This window comes from Manacus vitellinus, unplaced genomic scaffold (assembly GCF_001715985.3).
Source record: "Manacus vitellinus isolate BGI_N305 unplaced genomic scaffold, ASM171598v3 scaffold_1_pilon, whole genome shotgun sequence".
NCBI lineage: Eukaryota > Metazoa > Chordata > Aves > Passeriformes > Pipridae > Manacus > Manacus vitellinus.
In genome coordinates this window covers 52074632-52100807 of record NW_021939396.1, presented here as the reverse complement: position 1 = coordinate 52100807, position 26176 = coordinate 52074632, and the positions used below count along the sequence as shown (strand labels likewise).

The following is a 26176-nucleotide window of genomic DNA, read 5'->3' as shown; positions in this document are numbered from 1 at the left end:
TAACAGCTTCTCTCAGGAAGGTTTATCCTGCAGGGACAGAAAAAATAGGAAAGGAGATGAAGGACTGTGTGTCTGCTTACCCATTAGGTGACTGAGATAAGGCATGCCAGCAGCTTTCCTAGCAGACCCCTGCTGGAGCCACTTCCCTTTTCAACCTGAAACTCCCATCTGCTTCCTTTCATTGCAGAGCCGCTTGAGGCTGCCTAAGGTTTGGAAACGATACAGAGAGATATTGTAAGGACTTTTTCAGTGTCCGTTTAAAGAGAAGAAAATGGAAGGGGTTTGCTTCTCCAATCCTTTCAGAGAGTGAGTATTGCAATAGTAGGCTCTGCAGAAAGACAAAGAAGGGATGAAGCGGAAGAGACGTGGGGAAACTGAAAACAGACTGTCAGGCTGAAGGCATTTCATTGTTTCGCTAGAGGGTAGTGCTCCCTGCCCACAAGTCCCACATAGGCAAGGAAGGGTGTTTTTGGGACATGTCTGCCCACTGTTCAGCTTTCAGGGATGGTGCATTTCAGTTGCAGTCAGCCTAAACTGGATCAGAGTTAAGGACTTGCAGGAATTAGTGGTTTCCTTGATTGCATAGGCTCAGCTGGAGGAAGGAATTCTGGCTGTAACACAGGTGTGTGAAGCGACATCTGCTCTTTCACTTGGGTAATAAATCTATTATTTTACTCTTGTACTGCTCCACAGAGAATTCTAGTTTTGGTCCAGCATGCTTTGGGATCTGCTCAGCCTCGTTTCTTGTTACTCTGAGCTGACGCCACCAGCAGAAGTATAAATTGTGACAGTGTTTCTGTGATGCAAAGGCCCAGTTCTCCACCAGCTACTAATCATATCACATATTATATCATATTACAGAGCACAACCAAGAACAATAGCATTGTTCCAACTTGTTTTAAAATTTTCTTAAAAATACACTTGAAAGGTAAATGTATTTAACAAATACCTTAAATGGTTACTTTTTATTCAGCGATGAGTAGGAAATTTACTACTTGTGTTTTTCTCAGACTGTAAATTACTCTTGACAAGCTCTGTTCTTATACTAGACAGTTTTAATTATGTGACATGTCTGTTTGTTATTTGACAGTCTGCTCATGTTTGGACTCTGAGCATGCAGGGGAAAATTCATGGTTCGTTGTTTATTGAACAATCCTTTCAGATTACGAACAATCTTTCCCAAAATTCTTTCAACGTATATTGTGATTAAATGCAGGCAGGTAAACCATGAATGCTGAATTAGAATTATTTTTCCTACTTTTTGTGATCACTACTGAGGAGTGGTGCTTAAAATTCCCTGGCATAATTTGCTAGAGAAATCTTAAATTACTAATAGTTTAATCAGAAAATATTAACAGTACTAATAATCTTTAACTGTGGAAGCTATCTTTTATTTTTTATTCCACCAAGAAAAGAATCTTGCAAGCAAACAAAACAATGACTCGTCTGCTGAAACTTACTTGATTTGAAAGAAGCAAACACAATTCATGTATAATTGCTAAAATTTACTCCTGATATGAGTAAATTCACAAGTATGTAATGTCACAGCTTCATGAGAAGATCCCACTTGCCTTTCACCTTGTCTAGCCTCTCCGGTTAATGGATATGGAAGAGCTTTCCTGTATTATTGATGCAGCCGCACAATGCATGCAGGAGGAGGTTGGGGATGTGTTTCCATCAGTTCAGTCAGCAGCTATGTTTTGTTAGTCCTCTGCACTGACCACTAGACAATTCCATTTTTCTTAGTAGTCATTATGAGTGCTGCTCCTAATGATTAACTTCTGATATGTGTGTTCAGTAGTCAAGGACAGATTTCCTTTATATTGCATCCACAGTTAATGACGCTTTGAGATACTGTTTGGATTCTGCAAGGTTTGATGTCCTATAACATGTGATGAAACTAGAGCTGCTTGAGTTTGTGACAGAGCCCTCCTATTGTGTTTGACATTATTCTCAGGTAAAGATAATAATGTTTTGATGCTTCCTAATCGATCAGATTGCAAACCCCAGCAGAACAAGACCAGCAATCAACAAGGGTTTCTATAAATAAATATTTATTGTGCAAGACAAAAGTTCTAGACAGACCGCGTGACATGAATGGTGAAGATTAACAAAGTCTAGGAGGCAAAAAATCAGACCCTTGGTAATGTATCTGATTCTAGAAATTCTTTTGCACACCCTGTGCCAATTTCTAACTCAGCTGAAACGAGCGGTGAAATTGTGGATTAATGAATGGAAGATAAATCAAGCATAGGGGAAATTTGGAGACTCCTAGGAAACTTTCCTGCTCTTCTGGGGCAGCCAAACATTTCTAAGGATGCCCATCAGCATACATTTGAGTGGAATGAATTTCCTTATTGTAAGGCAAGACAAGTTCATCATTTAAGAAGATGAAATACTTACTGAACTACTGGTGGTAGTGAGGAGTTAAACTTACTCTGAACCAAAAATCAGTTTGAACTGTTTTTTTTAACTTTTCTTGAACCAGAACTGAACTTGAACATTATTTTGAAGTTTAGCTGACTTCATGTTGGAAGTGAACAATAACAGCTTCAGTCAGAGCTAAATGTGAACTAAGCTGAAAAACTGAATTTCTTGACTCCTGGTGAGCCACTGCCGGTTGTTCCCCTAGCTGCTGACAGGGCTGAGCAGGAGGAGGACTTCCAGAATAGGTAAGAGGAACAAGATGTTTTCATGTATTCTTAGGGAGCATGGATCAAGAGACATAACACACTAGTTAATCATCACTGCAAATGTTAAAGCCATTTCCTTCCCCACAGGTCCCTAAAGCAGGACTCTCATATTGTAAGAATAACAAATATAAACCAGCGTTGTACAGCAGTGACTGCTCTGAAAAGGCTACAGTAACTTCTCCTGCCTCTCAATGGAACTTATGATTTGCTTCTTCTTTGTATAGAGGAGTTTTATTTCTTAAGCCAGTTTAGCACTCATTTATGGAGCTCGTCAACTGTATGGATTGTAGGATCATGTACTATATACATATATACATGCATTCATACACAAGCCCTTGTTTATATTATCCAAAGTCTTTGAATGTTAGAACAGAGCCATGAGTTTGTGATTCAAACAACCAAAAAATTTAAGATAGTTGAGGCAATTAGAAGCTATTTTTCTGAACAGCACTATTTTGGACAGTCAGTCAGCTCTACCAAGTTAACTTCAACCAGCACTTCTGATTGATTATGTTCTACCTAATAGCATTGGTGGCACAATATGTTCTGGACTTTTTCCCCCCCAGTAGCTCTCTTGGCCTCTGACTTTATTCACTGCAGCTGATTTTGTATATTGGGTGGAGTGGGGACAATATTTTTCCAAAATAACTCCAAGTTATCGCTACAGAAAAGGTGACAAGGTGAGGCTTGAAGTTTGTTCTTCTATAAACGTGCGTTCTTCTCACTTTTTATTAAGGCCTCATCAATCCCACTAATTTTTTCACTTTCCAATCAATCTCACAAAATGTTTTCACGTAAGGTGAACATTGTACACCTGGGGATCTGAGATCCTGGTAGCTGAAAGTAAGCAAAAGAAATGCTTGCAGGTGGTGAGATATCTCCATCCACTGCTGGCACAGTAGGACTCACGCAGTCTGTGAATTTCCTCTGGTTTGCAGAGGGAAAGAGAAAAGCTGTGTGGCCCACAGTATGATTTCAGTAAGTTGTATGCCCTTAGGGAAGAATATTCAAATTACTTTTTATGTCACTTGCAAAACTGGCATTAGCTAAATAAACTCCTGGCTATCTTGTAGACATTGTTTTCTATTATTTACACTTAATCCAACAGGTAATTTCCCCATTAATTCAGTTTCTCTTTCTGTATTACTACTTTAGTCAGAGTCCTGTGTTTTATTTTTTCCATGCTGGCTAATAGCAGTCCTCCAATTTTCAGGTTAATGCATTTACTCTTTCTGTCAACAGCTGAGCTGCCGAAGGTGCACACGATTCTTTGTAAGGCTTCACATAATTTGTTATACTTTTTACCACTGCAGAGGTGTATGGACAATGGATGTCTCATTGTTCTCTCAAAATTCTCTGTGTGCAAACAGTTATTTCCTGGCAGCTGAGGGAAAGAAATGTTGTCACTTACACGAAAGACATTTTAGCCAAAAGGTGGCACTGCGGCTGCATAGATTTTGCAGTAGAAGAGCAGTCTGGCAAAAGGTAAGGAGCCACTCAATATGCATATTTTAACTCCACTTTTCATATCTTATGAAAGGTAAGTATTGAAAATGGGCTAATTATTTCCTAAACACGAGCATAAAATCACTTCTTTGGGAAGTAAACAATTTGGTAACTGTACTATAAAGGTAGTAAGTACTTTATCCTTTCTTTAGTGACTGTAAAACTGAAAAAAGAATACCAAACCTGATCAATATCTGAACATGTGCTGCTAAAGTGCACAGAATGTTTCAGCTATGCATATATCCTACACTCACAGACTACTATTAACTGCTACTTTGTAGCCTGTAAGGTAAGTAGAGCTTCCTTAGGAACTCTGAGTTTTTGGGGCAGATCTTGTGCTCTTAAAACAATGCTAGGATCAACTTTACCATGGGCTCATCAGATACTTCATTAGCAGATTAAATACTACCTGATCCTAGTGTTTTACAGACATGATCACCAGGTGTGTTCACAAAGATTGATGTGCACAGAAACTTATGTCAGAAGACTGAGAATCAAATATCCAGACTTGCTTCATGGTTGAGATGTCTGGGTGAGCCACATTGAGCCTGAATGTGGGAAGGGAGGGAGCAGTCTACCCAGGCTGTGTTCTGAGACCGAGCTGAGCTGTCACATTCACCCTGTGGGACAGAGCGACCTTACAATCTCTGTTAATGCAGACAGTGCTACATTTAAACTCCACACACTGAGTATGAACTGACCATACCTCCTCAGAGGAGGCTTAGGCTTTTCACGATAGGCAGCCTTTTAACAGACCCACTAGGCACTTGGAATTGGAGTCTGTAGTTGATGTCTCAGTTGTCCTGAGCATTTCTGTATATCTAAGTCTGGAGTTCTTCACTTTCCAAACATACTAGTATCAGATTCAGTTAGCGTGTTGCACAATATTTGAATATCTGAATAATTGCCAGTTATCTGCATGGGTCAACACTTGTCATTTAAACCCCCCAAACACAAGATTTTAATTTTTTTCCTTAAAAGACCCTTTGTATTTTCCTGTGAGTCAAACTCATGCCTGCAAACATTTTTCTCTGCAACGAGGATATGAAATAATTTCTTTTAAAAAGCAAAGGAAAGCAAAATATGCTTAAGTAATTATAAGGGTAAAAAAAAACCCAAAACAAACCAAGCAAGACAAATCTGAGACTTTTTCAATATGAAGTATGACTGGATGAGGTCCTCCACTAAGAAGAAGCACTGAGAATTTACGGGATCACAGGGTCACTGCTCCTGCTTTCTCCTTCCTCAGATCCTCTCGGTACTGAAGTGTTGCCTCCAACGCTGCCTCCACGAAGAGGATGTTCAGCGTCAACTTCCCTCATTTAAGTCTGAGGGATTGCAATCTATTGCCAAAGATGAAACGGATTTTCATTTGTATTGATAACAATATTAGTAATTTTCTATTTTACAGCATCACTATTTCAACCCCAGCTGTGAGGTTTATTCAGCACAGGCAGAGGGACACACCAGCTGAGCCTTAAAACAGCCCCTTTAAACCCACAGCACTTTCTAACCAGCGCCATATTTTAAAGGGTAAAAAAGCTTTCCAGAAAAGTCAAATACATTCCAACCACCGCAGATCTATTTTTTTTCCAGGCGACAATTTTTTTGTGTTCCTAAATGTGCTGTTGAAACTGGGGAGAAGAAGGGGGGCGGGAAGCGAACAGATTAGAGAAAACCGTTCCCCCACTCAAGAAAACATAACAACTAAACAACAAAAAAAAAAGGCGAAAAATAAAATAATGAAAAAGTTTTTAAAAAATCAGTTAAAAAAAACCCGAACACACAACATTACACTAAAAAGCGTTAGGGAAAACCAGTGAAGTTTTCGGTGCAGAGCAGGAACCGGCCGGGGGGTGTGTGCCAGCGCGGTGGCAGGAGGGTCCCAGCGCGGAGGGGGCACAAGCAGCAGGGGGGGGAGGATCGGAGCGCCCCCCGGGGTCGCGGGGCGGGGCGCGGGCAGTTCCTTCGCGCCGCGCGCGGGTGCCGCCGGCTGGGCCCGCGCCGTCGGGGCGGCCGCTCCGCGCTGCCGCCGAGGGAGGAGGGCGGGAGGGAGGGCGGTGGGGGAGGCCGAGGGGGCGGGGGTGTGCGTGTGTGCCCCGGGTCGGGGGTGCGGCGCGGCGCTGGTTGCATGAGCTGCCGCCGGGATGCAGCGGGAGGCGTGAGGCGGAGCGGCTGAGGCGAGGCGAGGAGGGACGGACGGGCGATGCTCCGCCGCCGCGGCGGCTCCGCGCACGGGCGGACCTAGAGAAGCGGCGGTGGCGCTCAGAGAGGGACGGCTCCCGGCCGGCCGCCGCGCGACCCCCGCCCGCCGCGATGGCAACCGAGGTGGTGTGCGGGCTCACCTTCCGACTGCTCCTGCCGTGTGCCTCACTGCCGGTACGTCCCCCCTCCCTCGGTGGGTCGCCGGGCGAGTTGCGCGTCCCGGGGCCCGTTGTCGCTGCCCGGCGGGCCGACGGCTTGGGGGATGCTCCGCTCCCCTTCCCCGCGGCATCTCCCACATTCCGCTGTTTTCCCAAGAAACTTTGAACTTCGGAACTCAGCCCTGAGTTCTTACATCTTTGTTGCTGTTGTTAATTTTGTGGTTGTTGCTGTCCACCCGGGAGTGCGGGGCTCGCACTTGTGGCAGGGCTCTGCTCGCCGCTGCAGCACCGGCGTGCGGGGCTCCGCGGCTTTTCGGTTGGAAACGCTGCCGCTGCTTCCCGAGCCCCGCGTCGCCCCGCATCCTCGGGAAAGGCGTGGGAGAGAGGAGGATTCAAGGCTTGCCCTCCAGGCAGTGTAGTTCAGCTGCCGTTTTAGGGTTTCGGGGGTATTTTTTAAAGGTGACAGTGAGCGTCTTTCAGAAGGAGCAGTTCTCAAGTTTTAGGAGATTTTCAGGAGGGAGATTGTCCTTACTTTCAGAGAGAGAAATTTCAGCTTATTAAAACGCGTTGCTTAGCAGGCGACCATCCAAGAAACGAATTATTTTTGGATGGAGCACTGCGGTGTCCAGCCGTGAGTGAATATGTTAATATTAAGCTGTGCCTTTCGCACAATTTGAAAATAAAACTCTGAGTAAGTCCCGATTTGCCCCTTAGGTCGGCAGGACGAAGGGCTCGCCCCGAGAGCTGCGATTGCGGAGGGCGGCTCTGTCGGGGCTAGTGCCCGCCGGGGCAGTGGGGGACTGCGGGGAGGGACCGGGGAAAGCGGGGACCGGGGATGATGTCCCGTTCGCACGGCGTGGAAAGGAACCCGTTGGCGGTCAGCCCCGCGTCGCGCATCCTCCTCGGGCGGCGGAGCGGTGCCGGCCGTACCTTGCGCGGCCGCCGCGGGGCTGCCGGGCCGCTCCCGGGCCGCCGCCGGCCCCTTCTTGGTGGTGCGGAGGGCGCGAAGGCTGGTGCCGAAGTCAGGGCTGAGGGGGCCGTCTTCTCAGGACGGGGCTGCCCAGCGGCCCCCGAAACATGCATCCTTCCCAGGGCTTTGCCCTTCACTAGCCCCACGGTGGCCAGGCCAGCGCCTTCCTATTTCAGCGTCTTCCCTCCACATTTCCCGGAAGATGTGCCACACACTCTGACTCCAGGTACCCTTCACTGCCTCCGACTTCTCCTTGGGGAAGGAGGACTTGGAGAGCATCCTTAGGCCCGCCGGAGGCATGCGAGACCCAGGGCACTCCCTGGTGCCTCGCAGTATGCAGCCCCTCCTGCTTTCACAGCTTGGGATTGAAAAGGGACTTTTATCTCCATTCCCGTGCCTGAGGCCATGTGGTGGGTACTGTTAGCTGGGTTGTATGAGGGGTGAGATGAAGGCAGATTTCCAGACCACCGCCAGCATCTGCAATAGTTTACCGCCCCTTCCAAAGCCTGTGGCCTCCCTGCAGGTGCCCTGACCTGCACTTTGTGGGCATCACTGGCACTGGGGACGCCACAGTTCCCCAGGCCCATGGCAGCAGGTGAGTGGCTTTGGGACCATCCCTGTGCAATTAAGTGTCAGTGCCTTGGTGCCTGGTGTGTGGGAACACTGTGAGCAGAGGATGGGGCAGGTGGTGGGTTGCCCTCAAAGCCAAAGGGTGGTATCAAGCAGGTCTTTCAGTGCAAAGGTTGGGCATAGGGCACCCCCTGTTTGAAATTTGGTGGGCCCCATCCATGCTTTCTTTAAAGTTATGGAAGATCTTTGAAGTATGGATGAGGATGAATTTGCTGTAAAGACACATGGGGAGAAGAAAGGATTCTAGAAAAAAATGGTGTTTGCATGAAATTTTTAAATATTACTCTAATACTATAATATCTAGCTGTGGTATGAAAATAGGGGAGGTATTGTTCTGTTAGACTCTCAGTCTGGCTCTTGCCAAACTCTTTCTGTATCAAAACAAGTTCAGATAAAATTGTTTTCCTGTCCAGGTTCCTGACACTTAGTAATGCAGAAGTACTTTCGCATTGCAGTAATACCTCCACAGATGAGAACTGATGTTGTCATGAATTGCTTGTGCTCATAAATCTTACTCATCAGAAGATTAATTGAAATATAAAACCTGAAGGAGGGACTTCCCTCCTTGAATATGAAAAAGAAATCCCACTGCGGAACTTTTGGGTTTGGACCTAGTGATCCCGTTCAGTTGGATTTGAGAGAGGAATCAGCAAATGGACAAAGAGCTTGTCTGTGCCAGTCTGTACCTTAATTTACTGTGTCTGTAGGTGTTATTTTTTTCCCCTTCACAAGCTGTTAGTGGAGTCCTCACTAGGGTGGAACATGGTTCAGCCTGCTTCACTTTTGCACTTATCTTGTGTCTGCACCTGAGTTATCCCTGAGCCAGTGCTCTCCTCCTTTCCAAAGCATCAAGGAAGTGTTTCATGGGCTTCTGGAAAAGGCTTTTTAGAGTTCATATATCAAAGTGATGGTTTTTTGTATGACTTATGGTGAGGTTACATCCGCAGCTGAAAAGCTGCCACGAGGACTTACTGTGCATAGTGATGCCTTGTGTCTCCTGCCCGTCTGGGCAGTAAGTGTGTCTGCCTGTGCCAAAAGGTGGAAATACGGAGTTGTTCTTTTGGATCAGAATCCATTGTGTGTGAATCTGAAATGCTAGATTACTACAGATTCTTATTGTAGTATAATTTCCTTTTTTGTTTCTAAGAGTAGAAAGTAATGAGGTTGGAGACCCCTGACTAGGTGTATAGAGGGCAGTGGCAGCTGTGGCAGACTCATTAAAAGTAACACATCTGCTAAGCTGAAATCTGCTTTAAAAAATACAGTTAAAATGGTAAATGCTTTAAATTCCTACTACTTTAAATATTTTATTTTAAAAGGAAGTAAAATTAAATACTAATGCTAATTATCTTTGCTGGTATGAAATACTTTCCAAACATTGGTTAGTACCATGTAACTGAGAAAACACTATTCTTCATGAGAATGTTTAGGATCAGATCTGTAGCACTGAAGAGTGTAATCTTTTGCAGGTAAGCCTAGATGTATCCATTTAAAGCTCCAGAATGACATAACTTGAGTGTCTGCTGAAGACAGGAAATTTAACATGTACAAAATTAAAGACTTTGGAAGTGGATTGTATGCTATATGACTTCAAAGTTGATCCTGTCATGTTATTTTCATGGCAAAATCTTACATTCAGTCTGATGTGAACCTAGAATTTAAATGATAACTTACAGTAACATGAAACTTCCTGCAAATGAAGTATTGTGTTCTGTAATAAGACAGAAGGAGTTGGATACTTTATTGTTGGGTGGTGGTGTTTTTTATTTTTTTAGTAAGATTACTGCAATGTGATATTTTCCTGCACTGTAGTAGTACAGTGCTGAAAAAAAAACAAATAATAAAATAGATGAGAGGGAGCTTTTGGCTCTGGTGGTGAAAAGTGGGCTTTTTGTGCTTTGTTTTTTAAAGCTTGAGCCTTGGTGTGAACCTTTCTTTTTTTGTTAGTCATCTGTACTTGAAACATGCAAAAGGTGATTTGTCTCTTTGAAGTAGGGCATGAAAACAGTCTTTTGCTAATTGCTTTGTTTGGTTTATAGAGACTTGAACCACAAAGTTAGTTTACATCACTTGATAAGAATTTTTAATTATTCTGCTTCCAATTATTTTACTTCATGCACAATTAATTGGTTTTTTCTTAAGCAAAATATGGTTATTTTCAAATGGGGTGCTGGGGAAAAAAATGCTTAGGACATTTTTTCAGAAGACAGCTGTCTCTGGTTTTTGGCTGATGGTGTTGGATTGTGTGTTATCAGCAAATCGGCTTCAGTGAGCTAACTGCCTGGCCCAAGCACTTCCCAGAAGTTACACTTGCTTTCTGAACTCCTGAATTTTGACCCAGATGAGCTAAATGTTGTAGGAGTTTTCAGAAAGTTGAGGGTTTTCTGAGGGGTTCAGTAGAAGTATTAGTGTTTTGTAAGTGATGGCAGGTAAAAAGAAAATACTTCAGAATTTTTTCAGGCAACAGAGTTCAGATATTATTTGTAAGTTTTCACTTGTTTCTTTGAGCCAAGTATTTGAACTCCTGATAAATAGCAGGAATTCCTTTTATTTGTCCTTTCAGCAACCATGATTCATCAGAACGATATTGAATGAATCAGAATTATAATCTCTTCAGGATATAAACAATATGTTACAGAGAATATTTCTTGAAGCATTATAGTATTTTCAAAAATATGTATATCCAGTTGCTGGAAGTGTCTTAGTGGGAGTGAGATCCTTATTCTACCTTGGAAGGAAAAGGTAGATTCCAGGGTGCTTAGGTGCTCTTCGACTTTTATCCCCAAATAAATTGATAAAATTTTGGGAGTGGTAATATCTGAATAGCTACATTAATAAGTATTAAAATGCTTTTTAAATTACATGCTTTAGTGTACTTCAGAACCCAATACAATGGGGTTTTTTGACGTTTTGAGTCATTACTATTCACACTTCCTATAGAGAGAATAAGTTGAACAACTGTAATATTAAGGCAATCCTGCAGAGGCAGTGAACAATGCCGTGCTTGGATTATTACCTTTTGGGTGCTTTTCACTGATTGCACTGGAGGTGGCTGTTCAAAAAATGATGGTACAATATGACTTTGCATTGCAGTTTTCAGGCCACAATGATTTTTATGTGCCAGTCTGTACAGGTGATGTCATGGTGATGACAAAGCAAGTTGTGATGCAGGACTGTTCAAGCTAGAGGGTTATTTGCATAGTGACATTGCATATTACAGTATATACATATATATCAAAAAACCACTGACATATTTTTAAAGTTGAAATAATCTTCACGTAGATGGGAAGAGTGCTGTTTGTAATGCTCTAAAATTGGTCAGTTACTGAAAACAAGGCAAAGATCAAACTGAGGTTTTTTGCCTTTATGGTGACATGGGGAAATATTTATTATGATTTGCCAAGAGAATGATAGGAAACACCAAAAATTCTAGGAAACCTTAGTGGGTAGCATGCTGAAAAAAAATAACTCGGATGTCAGTTTGCACAAGAGATCCTAAATGGGCTAAACGGGAAGCTTTCCTTCCCCTCTTCAAGTGATTTAGATAAATTTATCTGGCTTCTTTTATTAAAGGAAGTTTTGCCTAGTTCAATGGGAGCAGGTGAAAGGTGTCAAGGGAGAGCAATATATACAACCTAGTGGGAGCAACATTTTCCAGGCTTGTAGGCACAGGGTTAGATGTTCTTGTGTACAAAAAGCAAATGTCATTGCAATCTCTGTGGCTTCCATCTTAGGTCAATTAAGATCCAAACCCCTCAGTTTTTGGGAGAGGGGGAAGCAGCAGTCTGCCCCAAGCACAGTGTTTTCCCTCTTGTGTAACAGAGATCTCAGGTTGACTGACTCTGCTTCCCCCTAGCATGTAGGCTTGGAAACTATTTAAAGATCAATGCCACAAAAGATGGAACTAGAACTTCTTAAGTTCTGCAGCAGATTGATCAATATTTGTAACTAAATCAATCCAGGTTTTTTTTCTGGGGCAAAAGTTTTCTGTAGCATTACTTTTGTGGTGATCACAGATCTTCGTTCTGTCATCTTGACAGGTCTCTGAAGTTAAGCAGGTCAGAAGATGCAGATAAGAAGTTTTCAGAGAAAGTGTATGTGTTGCTGCCAGGAATATGAGTGAGGGAGTCCTCTGATTCTTTTACTGAGAGAAACTGGTATACTGGGAGTTATTTTGTTAGATAAATCAGCTGTTTTGGTGTGTTTGTTAGAAGTATATCCTTTGATGCATTATGTTCAGAATGTGATTGAATTAATGCACTTCTCTTTTCCTGAGGGTCTTACCTGTCCATTTACCATCTTAAGTAGGCAGTTGTAAAACCGGAATGTCACATTAAGGTTGCTGTTCTGTATTTTAATTTCTTTTATATATTTAAATCTGAGCTACAATGTTAGGTTTGATCCTGTGGCAATGAATTCCATGGGTGAACTCCGCCATGAATAAAAAGGAGTACTTTTAAATTCAGTTTGTTGCCTTAGTAAATAATCCTTTGGATGGGAAAAAGTATGCATAATCACTTAAATCAACAACAGTGTAATGTTCTATTTACTCTAACACTTTAGAATAACATTTGCAAGGCATAAAATCAACCATTAAGATTAACCGTGGAAATTAACAGCTCTGAGTTTCCTATCAATTGTCCAGTTCTGAAGAGAAAGGGATGAGGCTTATGTAAATCTGCTTTCCCCATAAATAAAGAGTTTGAAGACGCTATGCTGTTACAATTTGAATGATTAGACAGTGCAGTGTAGCTCTTCTCTGAACTCATTCAGGTAGTCTTTTGTTCGGAGGCTGTTTTGGAAATGAAGTAAAACTTAGTCTGTGTGTTTGTGAGTGATACACTAACCACTCCGTTTGGGGCAAAATATTCCAAAATATTATAAAGCATGGGATTGCAGACATTGCATACTCTGTCTGCTGTTTCTAAGCCACTAATTAGTTAATGTAGCTTGACAGAACCATTACTTAAACCTGAAGTATATAAGTGGTATTATAGTATTTAAATGGTAATATAGTGAGGATCAGTTCTCTCCCTTGATCAGAAGTTCCATAGCAGACTGAAAATTATTTCCTTAAGAGTTAAGGGAGTGTTTTCTGGGATGCTGTTGTGCTGAAGCATACAAAACTTAAAAAGATGCTAAACAAGTGCTGTCTTTTCCCTAGCTGTGCTAATGCTACTCAATAAACTCTATGCTGATGGTTTTTTTTGGTTAAAAGGCATGCTATTAGAGAAATTAGCTCCTAGGTAATTTGAGGAACATTGATCTCCTTCTGCTAGCAGTCATAAATTCCAGATTGCAAGTACATGTTTAGCCTTTAACTTTAGTTTTAGCTTTTGTTAAATGCAGATTGAGGTTCCAAAGGCTCAGAAAGGAATGGTCAGTGAAACACACTGTACCCCTGCCTTTTGTAATTTGACAGTAAGCCTTTCTCCAAATTGATAAATCTCCAGCTGTAAAAGGTGATGCTGATTACAGCATTATGTATCTCTGATAATGTTGATTTGCTTGTCCAGGAAATCTTGCAAACAACTACGGTCATACTTACTCTCAATTTCACTTTAATACATTGGAATATATTAATATTAATATATTGGAAAATAACCTGAACATGCGAAATGTTTGCATAATGGCTGCATCTGTTTGTGTTGTGTTTTTCTTCCCTTGTTATATTTGTGGCTTTTTACAACAGAATAGCAGTTTCCTGGTCACCGAGAATAGATTAATTCGTAAGACAAAGGCAAGTGAGGAAAATTTGTCTCCACAAATCTTGATGTATGTAAAAAAACTTTTGAGACCATAAATACATATTAGCTCATGTTGGCATCTTGTTGCCCTATTTCTATGAGAATATTGTTAAAAACAGTATTCATAGCTGTAATGTGATTGCTAAAACATGAAACGTTTCAATTAATTTGTTCTTTGCTCAGTGCTTAGAATTTTAAAGACCTGCCCCATTACATTCCATAATAATGTCACATTTTTTACACAATTACATACTTAATTTCACTTCTACAAGATGGCAAGTTAAAAGAAAGTATAAGTTTTAACCTTTTGAAACGTTATCAGAGACCAGACTTTCTAGTACATGTGTTTTACAGGGCATTTTCAGTTGCAAGGATGGAATTATAATTACTTTCTTCATTTTTGCATGAGTCATTGATACCATCAACGTTTTCTATGATGGCAATAATTGTATGTTTCTGTGCGGAAAGTCATAGAGAAATATTTATGTCTTTTCTAAATGCTAAGTTATAAAATTGTTTTCTTCGGGTTGTAGTGCTGTTGGTCAAAGAAATTTCGTGGTGATAAGTGTACTATCAGCTAGAGAAGCTGCATAATCTTTTGATTCTTCCTCCTTTCTTCTCTAGACATTTTAACATGCCAAATTACTGTGTAATTTGGAGAACAAAGATCTGTGAAGTATGACCCAAATCTCCTATTTGTTAGCTAAATGTGAGGCATGTGTACTTCCAGTATAGTACTATGTAAATAAAAAACTCCACTTCCATGGCTTCTTTTCTATAAATTGAAAGAAAGTTTACCAGCTTTTTTTTTTCTTAAGATGTGCTTTGGATAAAATGCCTTTGCTGTGTTCTTAGAAACAAAGTTTCTGAAAAAGATAATCAAGTTTAGCACTTCCTTTAGCACAAGTTTAGCACAAGTTATACACTTTCTTCCATCAATTCAGTGTATAATTGGGCAAAAAACCCCTCCAACCAGCCAACTGTGGTACAGTGCCTATTTGTCTCTTTGTGAAAACATGTTTCAACTAGAAGGACCTTAATCTCTATAGTTCAGGATTTTCACTATGCTTCTTATAAACTTGTATATAGACTTTGATGTCATATTTTCTCTGACCTTCTGTACTGAGCTTAGCTCAGAGCATCACTGTTTCCCTACTCTCAGATGAAACAACTTTCATATTCCCCAAGTTACAGCACAGAAAACAAAATAGATGGGGGAGAAAAACCTAGTCAGCTGAGTAAATCAAATTTCATCTGTACCACAGAAGCCTTAAATGTGCTACCACCTCGTTTTGAGTAAATCCAATAGTTGACTTCATCTCTTTGTTTAATGGCTCATTGCTCTTAATGGTGGGCCCTGTGATGTTTGGAAGGATTGGCATTCAGTGACATGTATTTTCCATGCTCTTCTGCAAGTGATGCCTTTGTGATGAGAGAAGTCCCAAGTATGAGGAAATTGAACCTATTTTATACTTCCTCCACCCGCTACAACTTTGCCCTCCAAGTTGTAATATTTTGATTTGTTTGAACCTTGAAACACAATGTGTGTATACTCCGAGGCAAAATACAATACCGTGTATATATGCAAGATTACTGATATAATGTGTCTTAAACTGCCCTTTTGTAGTATTTAACTTGTTAGCCATTTATTTTTATTGAACTGAGTGAAAGAACTCAATCATAATGCTGTTACTGTACAGAAACATAACCCGTTTCTTGCAGCTTTTCATTGTCTTCTGCACATGTAGCTTCACAGTTGCTTGAAGACTCCTACAAATACATTTCTGATTAATTTGCTGAAAGCATAAGTAAACATACTCATTTTATGCATTTTTTTAAAAAAAAAACCTCTTGCAGTTTACTGTACCACAGCAATTTTAAGTAAAAATTGCTTTAAGATACCTTAAGTAAAATAAGCCATTGTCAACGTTTGGCAGACTCAATCAGCCTCTCTCGATATCTACATTTTTATCGTGGCATGTAGACAGACCAAGGGGTGTAAGACAACTCCACAGAGCTGTTTTGAGGGTCTAGAAATGAGGGTTGGCCTAATCATTGCAGTTGATCCCTTTAGAGGACTCCATGTTAAAAAGCAAAAAAGAGGAAATACACAAATCTTGTTTCTTACGACTTGGCTGCTTGGTGATGAGCTATACTGGCAATAGTAAGGAAGTGGCAGAAAGCCCCAAATGGTCATTAGTGTGCCCCAGAGGATGAAGCAGTTGGAATTGCTAGAATTGCAGCAGAAGGATGTCAGGTTATTTCCTGCCTGTATTTACTGTTACTGTATTTGGGGGAGTTCCGTTTCTTTCTTTCCCCTGTGGAGGAAGCTGTTTCCCGTTGCACTTGAAATGGAATAGTAGTAAGATTGTTTCAATGTTACACAGTATTGCAAACTGGAAGGAACCAGAAGGTCTCATTGCCAGAGTATCTTTCTTGCATAATTAATACATGTTTATTGTTTTTTAAATACACTGAAATAAGAATATATAAGTTGTTTAAAGACAAACCAATAAACAAACCCCCAAAAGAATGAGATAGTTAAGTCACTGGAAAGAGCATCTGTTTTAAGGAGAATGGATAATAGTCTCCTGTGTAGCAAGTAATTCTGTAGTTACTCGGTTTGGGTTTCTCACACATTCTTTTGAAGCAGTTGAGGTTGGTCACTCCTCTGCGAGGTTTCTGGGGTGATTACAGGATGGGCAGTGGTCCATCTATGTTTCCCTCCTCACACCATCCCAGGCTTGAAGGCACATCAGGAGATCTCTTCTCCAAACTCCTGCTCAATGCAACACTGAATTTAAATGTGATCGCTCAGGGTTTTTTCCTGTTGGGTTTTGAGAATCTCTGAGAATGGAAGTCTACAGCTTCTTCCAGTGCTTCGTTAATCTCACAATCAGTGAGATGTTTTTTTCTCTTCATCCCTTATATGCCCCCAGCTTCAGTTTGTAGCCATTGTACGTCAGTATGTGCCTTTGTAAAGAGCCTAGCTCTGTCTTTTCTATAACCTCCCCTTAGGTGTTGGGAGGCTACTACTGTGAGGTGCCCCCAAAGCTGTCTTGTCTTGGGGCTGAGTGAGCCCTGGTCCTGCAGGGGCTCCTCATGGGGCCTTAAGATCCAGCACTGACTGTCTTGGGGACTCTTCTCTGGACTTCTTAAAGTTTGCCAACATATTCTTGACCTGAGAGGGGACAAAATTGTGTGTGATTTAATGATGGCTGAGTAAAGGGAGTACTCCCTTCCCTTGGCTATGCTGCTGTTGATACAGCCCAGTGGCTTATGTTGAATGTCACAAGGGATGTTGGATTGAAAACTTTTTCACCTTGTTTGTGTGACAAACAGAAAGTAGACATTGACTATTTTTATTGTTCCTTAACCCCCCCCCAAAAAAAAAAAAACCCTAATCCTGAACTTCTAAACTGTGCTTAAAGGCTTGTAAGTAAAAATAAATTGTTATTGGATATTATATCTAAACAGTCAATATTGCTACCCAGGCAGAACTTTCAGGAATTTTTCTTACTCATTTTTGATTTAAGGACCTGAGCATTTAGTCTTTCCAGTAAATCCTAAACTCTCTCTCCTCACATGAAAGTAGATGCCTCAGTATATTTTTCAAGATGTCCTAGTTAGGGCTTTGTAGCTTTGGCTCTAAACTGTATAGCAGCAGGTCTTGGAAATCCCGCTGTGAGGAATTGTTTCTTCAGTCTTTGTGTAAACTCACTGGTACCTCAAATCTCAAGAGAGTGCAGTTTTCCATTCTTGGTTTTAAAAAGGGATAAATCAACCACAACAAGTATCTGCAGGGCATGTTTGATTTGCTGTGTCTTAACACATACAATATGCATTCAAAGGTTCAGAAAGGTCGAACTTGTGTTTCTCAGCTGGAAGTGCTGGTTATTAATGAATGTTATTCCTTAACATTGGCACAGCCATCAGTCACTGACTTGCAATGAACAGAATGATGAATTAATACAAGACCTACACCATTTCTTCTCAATTTCAAGAACTATCCAATGCTGGCATTCTCTAAGGGACTAACTAGCCAGTAAATTATTGGCATTATTTTCCCAGCAATCATGCTCACAAACTTGAACATTTTTAATTAGTCAGTATTTCTTGTTATTCTGCAAATCACTGACAGCTAATTTGTTTTAAAACCACAGGAAAAAAATCAGTTCTGCATGTTTCTGTATTGCATTCTTTTCTCCTAGATGTCTCCATCTCATGTAGAACTGACAAATTACTTTTAGCAGTAGTTGGGTTGCAATTTTGAAACAAGTATTTAAAAAACTGGCTTGGATTTTGGCTATATGAAACACTTGGTGCTAGACATTCAAAGAATCTGTTCTGCTGGGTTTTATAAATCCAGCAGAATGAATTGTTTCCTTTTTTTCTTTCCTGAAAACTGCAAGATTTATTATTTATTTCTGTGACTGTAGTGCTTAGTTAACTCTGCTGCCTTTAGAGGGTCAACCCGCTGTGTATCAGAAATTCTCTTCTCTAACCTCTTTCATTCTACAAGAAGCATGGGAGGAATTACAGTTTAACCATATAAAAATTTCAACTGTCCATGGTGTGTAGCATTGCTTGCCTTCATTTGATAGCAGGCAAGATATTGATATCAGGGGTTACACACAACCACTGTTTCTTCTGTTGTTCTGTTCAGGTCTGCTCATAGATAATTTCAGCATGGAAAACAGTAACTAGTGTAGTGTTCTTGTAGCTGCCCAGATGATTTTGGTGATGGCTCTTAATGCTGTTAACTGTTGTGATTGTGGGAAATATCCTCATGTCTTCCTGTAGCTTTTGCTACAGTCTTCCTTAGCATTTGCATTTTTCGCTGTCTGTATCTGCTGCTCCTTCCTTTCTTTGAAAAGTTAAACAGTACTACAAATAAAATATGTACTGTCATCTGTTGCTCAAACTGCTGTTTTATTGTGAGATCATCTTCTCTTCTAAATATAAAGCATTTAAAAAGTAAATTTTTATGTAAAGGGAAATATCAAGATAGTGTGTATTTTAAAAAGTGGTCTAGAAATATTGGTAATTTTAGCTTTAGAGTTTCATAAAGATTGTATAACCAGAATGTTCAAGTATCTCTGATATTCTAGCAAGGAGTATTTGTACCTCTCCTAGCACGTGGGAATAAAAAAAGAGCTAAAGAAGATGTGCTTGGCTCTCAGAATTGCCAGGCTCCATGTAATTTATGGAATTATACTTGCTTGGAGATACACATTCCTTTTGCAAATCAGACCTGACAAGTTTCCTGTTTGCATCCCATGTCTGTGCATAAGAGGTGAATCAAATCTTCAAAAGATGGGGAGAATGAGCAGAATAGCATTTTGCAAATTCATATTACTGTTAAAAGTAGCAAGGTAAATCAAGGTAAACACACACTATTTTCACATATAACACTCCCTTTTTTGTTGTTGTTTTCCTTGAGATAGTGCATTTAAAATGTGCTCAGGTAATAATTAATTAATTAGTGACTTTTGTTTTACTGGAATTAATAGTTTTATTTTTTTAACATGTTGATGTTGATAGCTAGAATTGGTGCACATTTGCTGCTTAATTGATTTCAAAATCTTACCTTTCAGGTGTGAAAGCTGATTCTTTAATGCATGATACGAATTTACCTTTTTTATTATTTTATTTAAAAAACACCATAATGATTCCCTAGGCAATTGTCCAAGAACAAGTACTGCCAGTAGAAAGGCCAGTGTCTTAATTCCATTAATTAGATAACATTTAACACACCATGTCAATGAAGTTAAGTAAATCAGAGGAAGAGTAAAAAAAAATTAAAAAGCAACTGCTGTTGCAACTTTAGATAACTAATCATCAGCTTGTCATTCCCTTCATTACTGAGGTATATTTGTATCTAATTAGATTGTTCCTGATACTTAAAACAAGAAATATCTGTGATTCGAAGTCAGCAGTAGCCATCTGGTTAGTGTAAGACCACAAATGATGTCAGTAAATTAATGATGTCACGGTTATGCACAAAAAGTAGAGAAAGAGATATTAGTAATGCAGCCTTATGCACATGAGAAGTAAAGTGTCTTTCATGAAGTGGTGAATGAAAACTACAAGTGAAGACATTATTAATGTTGTTTGCAGAGCTGTTGTTAGCACATTAAAGTGATTTGTTTCATGCTGTTTTTTATCAAAATTGTGGTAGAAAACATTACCTTTCAGGGACTACTGCCACAGGCCATAACATCATTGTCTCTCCTCATGAATACAGAATGAGGATTCATTAGACTGGAAGAACAGCCATTGTTGCTAGCCTTTTTTCCTTCTTTATTATTTCTTTTCGTTGTTCCTGTCTGATTCTATCCAAAAAAAACCAGATTCAGCTCCCTCATGGATGTTGAGTGTTCTGAAGAAAAACCCAAGCAAATTGCCTCCATCATTTAATATCCTCCTTTCCACTTTTCTTGCAAAAAGAAATTATGCAAAGTTTGCATCTTTCATTGCAGTTCACCCCAGGTCCCTGTCTGTCAGTTTTATATTATAGTTTAATCATACTCATTATATATTTAGATTGCTTCTAAGAGATCATAACTAATAAGGTAGAGGTGATTTAGAGTAGGACAGGGTAGGATAGGACAGGGTAGAATAGAATAGCTCAGGTTGTAAAAGATCTTTAAAAATCTCTGAGTCCAAGTGTTGACCTAGCACTGTCAAATCCACCACTAAACCATGTCCCTGAATGCCACATCTACACATCTTTAAAATACCTCCAGGGTGGTGACTCTACCACTGGACAATCCTTTCAGTGAAGAATTTTTTCCTAATATTGAATCCAAACCGCCCCTTGTGCAACTTAAGGCAGTTTCCTCTTGTCCTGTCACTTGTTACCTGGGAGAAGAGACTGACACCCATCTGCTACAACCTCTTTTCAGGTAGTTCTAGAGATTGATAAGGTCTCCCCTCAGTGTTCTTTTCTCCAGGACAAACAACCCCTGCTACCTCAGCTGCTCCTCATAAGATTTGTGCTCCAGACCCTTCAGCAGCTTCATTGCCTGTCTCTGAACATGCTTCAGCACCTCAGTGTCTGTCTTGCAGTGAAGGGCCCAAAACTGGACACTGGATTTGAGGTGCAGCCTCACCAGTGCTGAGTACAGGGGAATGATCCCTGCTCTAGTCCCGCTGGCCATGCTATTTCTGACACAAATGGCCTTGACCTTGTAGTATTTGAATCTTTGTATCTTGCATTGATTTCTTCTGAGTTTTGAGTGGTCAGCATCCTGCAGTAATCATCTGGGGTTTTTTTTGAAATAATGTTAGCCAAATATAGAATGGGTAGTGCTACCCGAAATATCTTATAATTTAAAAATAATTATAGCAACAATGTTATATGACTGGATTCTTTGATTCAGAATTACTGAAAGTGGTAATATCAAACAATTATATTCTAATAATTTAAATGATGACCCTATAGGAGAAATCAAAATCCTTTGGCAGTATTTAACAGGCAGAGGAAAGATCAGAGTTAACCCCAAATATGTTTCTGACATATATGATGGGGTTCTGGTAACTTGAAAGCAGGTACTTTTGATGCACTGGCAAATCTGAAATTGAGGTTATGACCAAAAGAAAAATCATCTGAGAAAACTTATCTGTATGAATTATGTGTGAATATGAAACATGATATAATGGTAACAGTTTGATTTCATTAGATACCTCTGTAAAACACGTGGCTAAGACTGAGTACTATGATAGGCATCAAATTTTTTGCTGGCTTCCTAGGGAGTAGAAATAGAAGCATTTAACATTCAAAAGGTCTCTGTGCATGGATGTGTTAGCAAATACAAAGTCCCTGTGAAATTGCTAGATGGCTACAATGAAATGAAACAACTAATACAATATTTAAAGAGAATAAAAATGTTCAGTGATGTGAGTGAGATAAATTTACTGTGGTTAAAACTAGAAAGCTGTGGAAATGGTTTGCACAGTTCAGAACATGAGTGGCACTGCTGAAAATATCTGCTGGGTTGTGGGTTGAAGACAGAGTAGCACATGCAGAAAACAACCATATGCCTATGGCATTTTCTGCAGTGTTCAGTGTCATCAGACATAGTATCTGCCCAGGCTTCTAGTGTGGCATGGAGAGCATGTTTCTTTCCGAAGGTCTCTCTTTTAGCAACTTGTGACTGACATGGTTTAAAAATTTCATAAGGGTTTTTGGTTGTTTTGTTTGTTTCAGATAGTGCCTGTGAAAACATCACCAGTTAAACTGCCAGTCTATTGGCTGGGATGGTGGTTGTCCTGTTTCTCTTACAAAGAGAAAAGCTTTGCAGGGGGAAGTCCAGTTACATCTTCTGTGCAGTAGCAATGGATTATCTTGATGATTATATTGTCTTCATGGCACTACTGAATTCCTTAACATGTAGTGAAGTAAATAAACTGTGAAAAATGTGGGTGTAGATGTACCTAGTTTTACTACGTGAAGTGATCTTTTGTATTAAATGCTATAAATCCATAGCAGAGGTATAAAGAAACGTTTGCTACAGTACTAAAACTGATAGGTGGAAGAGTTTTACCTTGCATTATCCTTCCAGGTGGCATTAGAGGGAAAAGGTATGGAAATCCTGTCTCTGAAACAAGAGTGACAGAGTAGAATATTAAAAATTCAGGCCTAGTGGTGGGAACTGATTTCTTTTATATAACCAGAGTGTGTGTGAACACACAAAGGAGGCATTTGAAAGTATATTTGAAGTAGCTGGCAGGTGAATTTAAACTCTTTCAGCAAAAGATAAACAGATTTCCCTAGTCCACTAGTAAAAAATTGGATTACTTTCTGTAGTTGAGTGGCAATACAGACACTTTCTATCTTTCTGGTGTTATTGTCCACTGGTCGATCCTTCTGTTCATGTTACAAAATTTAATTATTTTGGCAATAATGAGGAAGCATAATTGCTCAACTTTGCCTGAAGAGATTGAGCAGGACAAGAACCCACTGCCACATATCCAGTTTTCTGTGCTGGGTGCTAGTGTACGTGTTGATGGACAGTAAAGTGTCCAGTACTTAGATAAGTATTAATGCACAATTTTCCTTGTTATTAATGTATACCAAGTTTATCATATTTATGTACGTGTAACATTTTTTCTGTGCGAGGTTCTTGTGAAGAATCAAGATAGATCAAAGTAGCAAGATGAACTAAGATGGATGACTTTTTTTTGACAAATTTCAGAAGAATAAATATTCATCTGAAGCTGTAACTTTATTGTATTTTGTCCTTCCTCTTTAGAAACCTTGTGTGGGAGCTGGTCTCCTTCTAAGCTTGCCATTTTTCTGAGAGTCATGGTTTACAGGGATAGCATTGGTGTGATTCCAGAAGAACAGTCACCTTCACTGGAAGCAAATTGAGTTAGAATTGAAAAAATCCAAATAGAATGTAATTTACTGACCTTCTGAGTACCACAGGAATCATTAATGAGGAAGTAATTTATATAATAATGTGATTGTAGGGGGATTGTGTTTTTAAGATTATTTTAAGCCCATTTTATGAAGCATTTGAAGGAAGGCAGATAACGGCAGTTAAGTGAAGACTAGGAGAGCAGGCAAATTGAGTATGGAAGCTGAGATGAGAATAAAGATGTTAGTAGAGTGAGAGATGGGATAGGAGGTGTTTATAGAAAAGAGCAAAGAAATCACTGGCTCGTGTGACAAATGAGAAAATGAGTAGGTGGGTTCAAAGAGATTAATGATGTTTGAAAGCAGGCTAGAAAGATGAAGATAACCAACTAAGCCAGCTGTCAGACTGATAATAAAAACAGCAAATAACACTCTCAATAGAAAATATGTTAGCTGTGGTGGCCAGCAAGAATGTGTGAATTCTAGAAATGACAAGAAAGGAAGTGACAGGACTTTTCTAAAAGACTGAATTAATGGAAGGGATCAGAAATAGAGAATCAAAGACTGCATGTAAACCAAGAGGCAGTGAAAACAGAAATGGAAATATGGAGGAGAAACAAAGGTTATTTTGTGTCTCCTCTGTGTTTCAGAGTGCCTCCATTTGAGGAGGTGATCAGGGACACAAGAAGAGACATCAAAAGTGACAAATGTGAGATGGTGCTGAAAGGAGGTAGTGATGAAGTGTATGCATTCTAGAATGGAATTTGGTATTTTGGGCTTGGGGTTTTTTTTTATTTCAGGGGCTAAAGGGTGTTACTGTGAAGATAGTGATCTGATTTTTCAACTTATATCAGCTTCTAGTGTGGTTCAGAGTAATGTGATTTTCCCAGAAATGACTGAAACGGCAGAAGGATCCATGGTAAATATTACTTTTTGCAACTTTACCAGGGAACAAACTCATCTACTTTGGGAATCAACTGATTCTGGTTTGCATTTTAAAAAAACAGAAAATGAAAAGTAAGCAAGCAAACAAACAAACGAAAAAATGTGTTTATTGTGCTAGTGTATCTTTTGTTTCTCCCTAGAAGTTATTCCCTGTTCCTACTCTTCTCTCCATCTCGTGTCCTTCTTTGGGCTCTGTGATCCACAGAGGTCTCTGGGATGCTCAACTGGCTGCATTCCTGTTGCCATCCTTCCTCCTCACCCGCCCTTGGTGCGCGATGTCTCCATGACAAATGGTAGACAGCTCAGTAATGGCTATGACAGTCCAGGACTGGCTTCTCAAAATTTGATCAAACTAGCGGTGTGAGTTGCTATAGAAGGGCTGATCTTAAAAAGTAAAGTAGAACAACTGTCTGACTCAGATTACTTTGTGCTTCACATGTTGGGCTGGATGCCGTCCCTGAGGCATGGAGCCAGCATTGTGTGTGGTGGGGTGGCTATGGGTTTGTCACCAGCAGGGATGGTGATCCCCCAGCAGACTTGGTGCCCCTGGCTGAACTCTTCTGGAGATGGTGCACATGGCCATCAGCTCAGCAGAGATGGGATCTTGCTATCCCAGAGCAGTGAGCTTCTTTTGGCTCTCCACTTCTGGGGCCCTTGGGGCTGCTGGAGTGGGGCACAGAGAAACTGCCTTTCTGCCAGTCCTGGGGGTGTGCTGAATGTCAGAGAAATTACAACCACTTCAGCATTCTCAGTGAAGAGAGATCCTGGCTCTGCCACCTCCCCATTCCTCTGTCATCACTCACACACGCCAGCTGTTCGAGTTATCATGGTTTGCCTCTTAGGGCAGTGGTGATGTCCTGTTCCTCCATCTTAACTGTATTTCACGTAGAACCCAAGGTTGCTGGGCACAACGAGCTCTGAATTAGGCAGTCAGCCACTGTCAAATACATTCTTATTTTATGAATCTCTGGCTCTTTGGTTCATTAAAATCCTGGTCAATCAGCCCCAGTCAGCCAGTAATGGTGTTTACTTGTCCAGAAAGAGTCTGCTCAGTTTTGTCTTATGTTTCTGAATTGTATTTTTTCTTTACTTTAAGAGAAAATATGGTCTTTCTTATGCTCTGTAACAACTTTATATGGAAAAACAATGTCATGACCACATAGAGATACTTTTTGTAAATTAACTACATCCTTGTATTTTTCAGGAAATTTGATTTTTCTTGGGAATATTTTTTTAGTCATTCTGTGTCTCACTGGGTTGTGACCTTATTGTACTAGCACAGCAATTAGGTTTTTAAGTTTCTTCTTCCAGGACATGTAAAAATAATTAAGTGGTGCTGTCATACACCAACCAAAAGTATTCATACAAACATGTCTGTTCTGTGTTTCATATTATATCACTGGATTAATTTAAACTTAATTTAACTGTACATGCCTAAAAATTTGATTGGTAAAGAATTTTTTAAAATTTGGAAATTCATATATTGATATTTACTTTTTTTTTGTTAGGAGAGAGAAGATTTGCTTGTTTCTAGGGTCTTCTGTTTCACTTATGGTCCACATGTTTTGTCGTAAGGATTCTTTAATACTTCAAAATAGCAACTTAACTATGCCTTCTTATTTCTAGGTTGGGCTTTTTTTTATATGAACATTTTTAAGGCAAAACTTAAAGGTGGATTTGTCTTCAGTAATCTCAGGAAAGGAGAAAACCTGCGGAACTTTTAAACACATATTTGCTGTGAGTCTGTTTTTGAAAAATGGAACGTGTTTATCTGGACAATTGCGAGATAAACTATTGCAGCTATGGCTGCAATGCTCCTGGGACTCCTTAGCCTTGTCCCCACTGGGAAGCTGAGTCTTTGCTAGAAATTGCTGTGGTTTTTGGTCTTTTTTTTTTTTTCTTCCTTCTTTCTTTGTAGCAATGCTCTTCTAAGAGTTCTGAATGCTAGCGTAGGCTGA

The 26176-nt window shown here is 40.2% G+C and overlaps 1 protein-coding gene across 1 annotated transcript in view; it reads left to right on the top strand.

Annotated features, from left to right (window-relative positions):
- The first annotated feature begins 5554 nt into the window (after window positions 1-5554).
- PIEZO2 (piezo type mechanosensitive ion channel component 2) overlaps window positions 5555-26176 on the top strand; it is a 296094-nt gene continuing 275472 nt past the window's right edge. Inside the window, exons 1-2 of the mRNA XM_029959391.1 lie at window positions 5555-5591; window positions 6390-6578. Of these exons, the coding sequence (XP_029815251.1) occupies window positions 5555-5591; window positions 6390-6578 (226 nt within the window). The remainder of the gene's footprint in view (window positions 5592-6389; window positions 6579-26176) is intronic.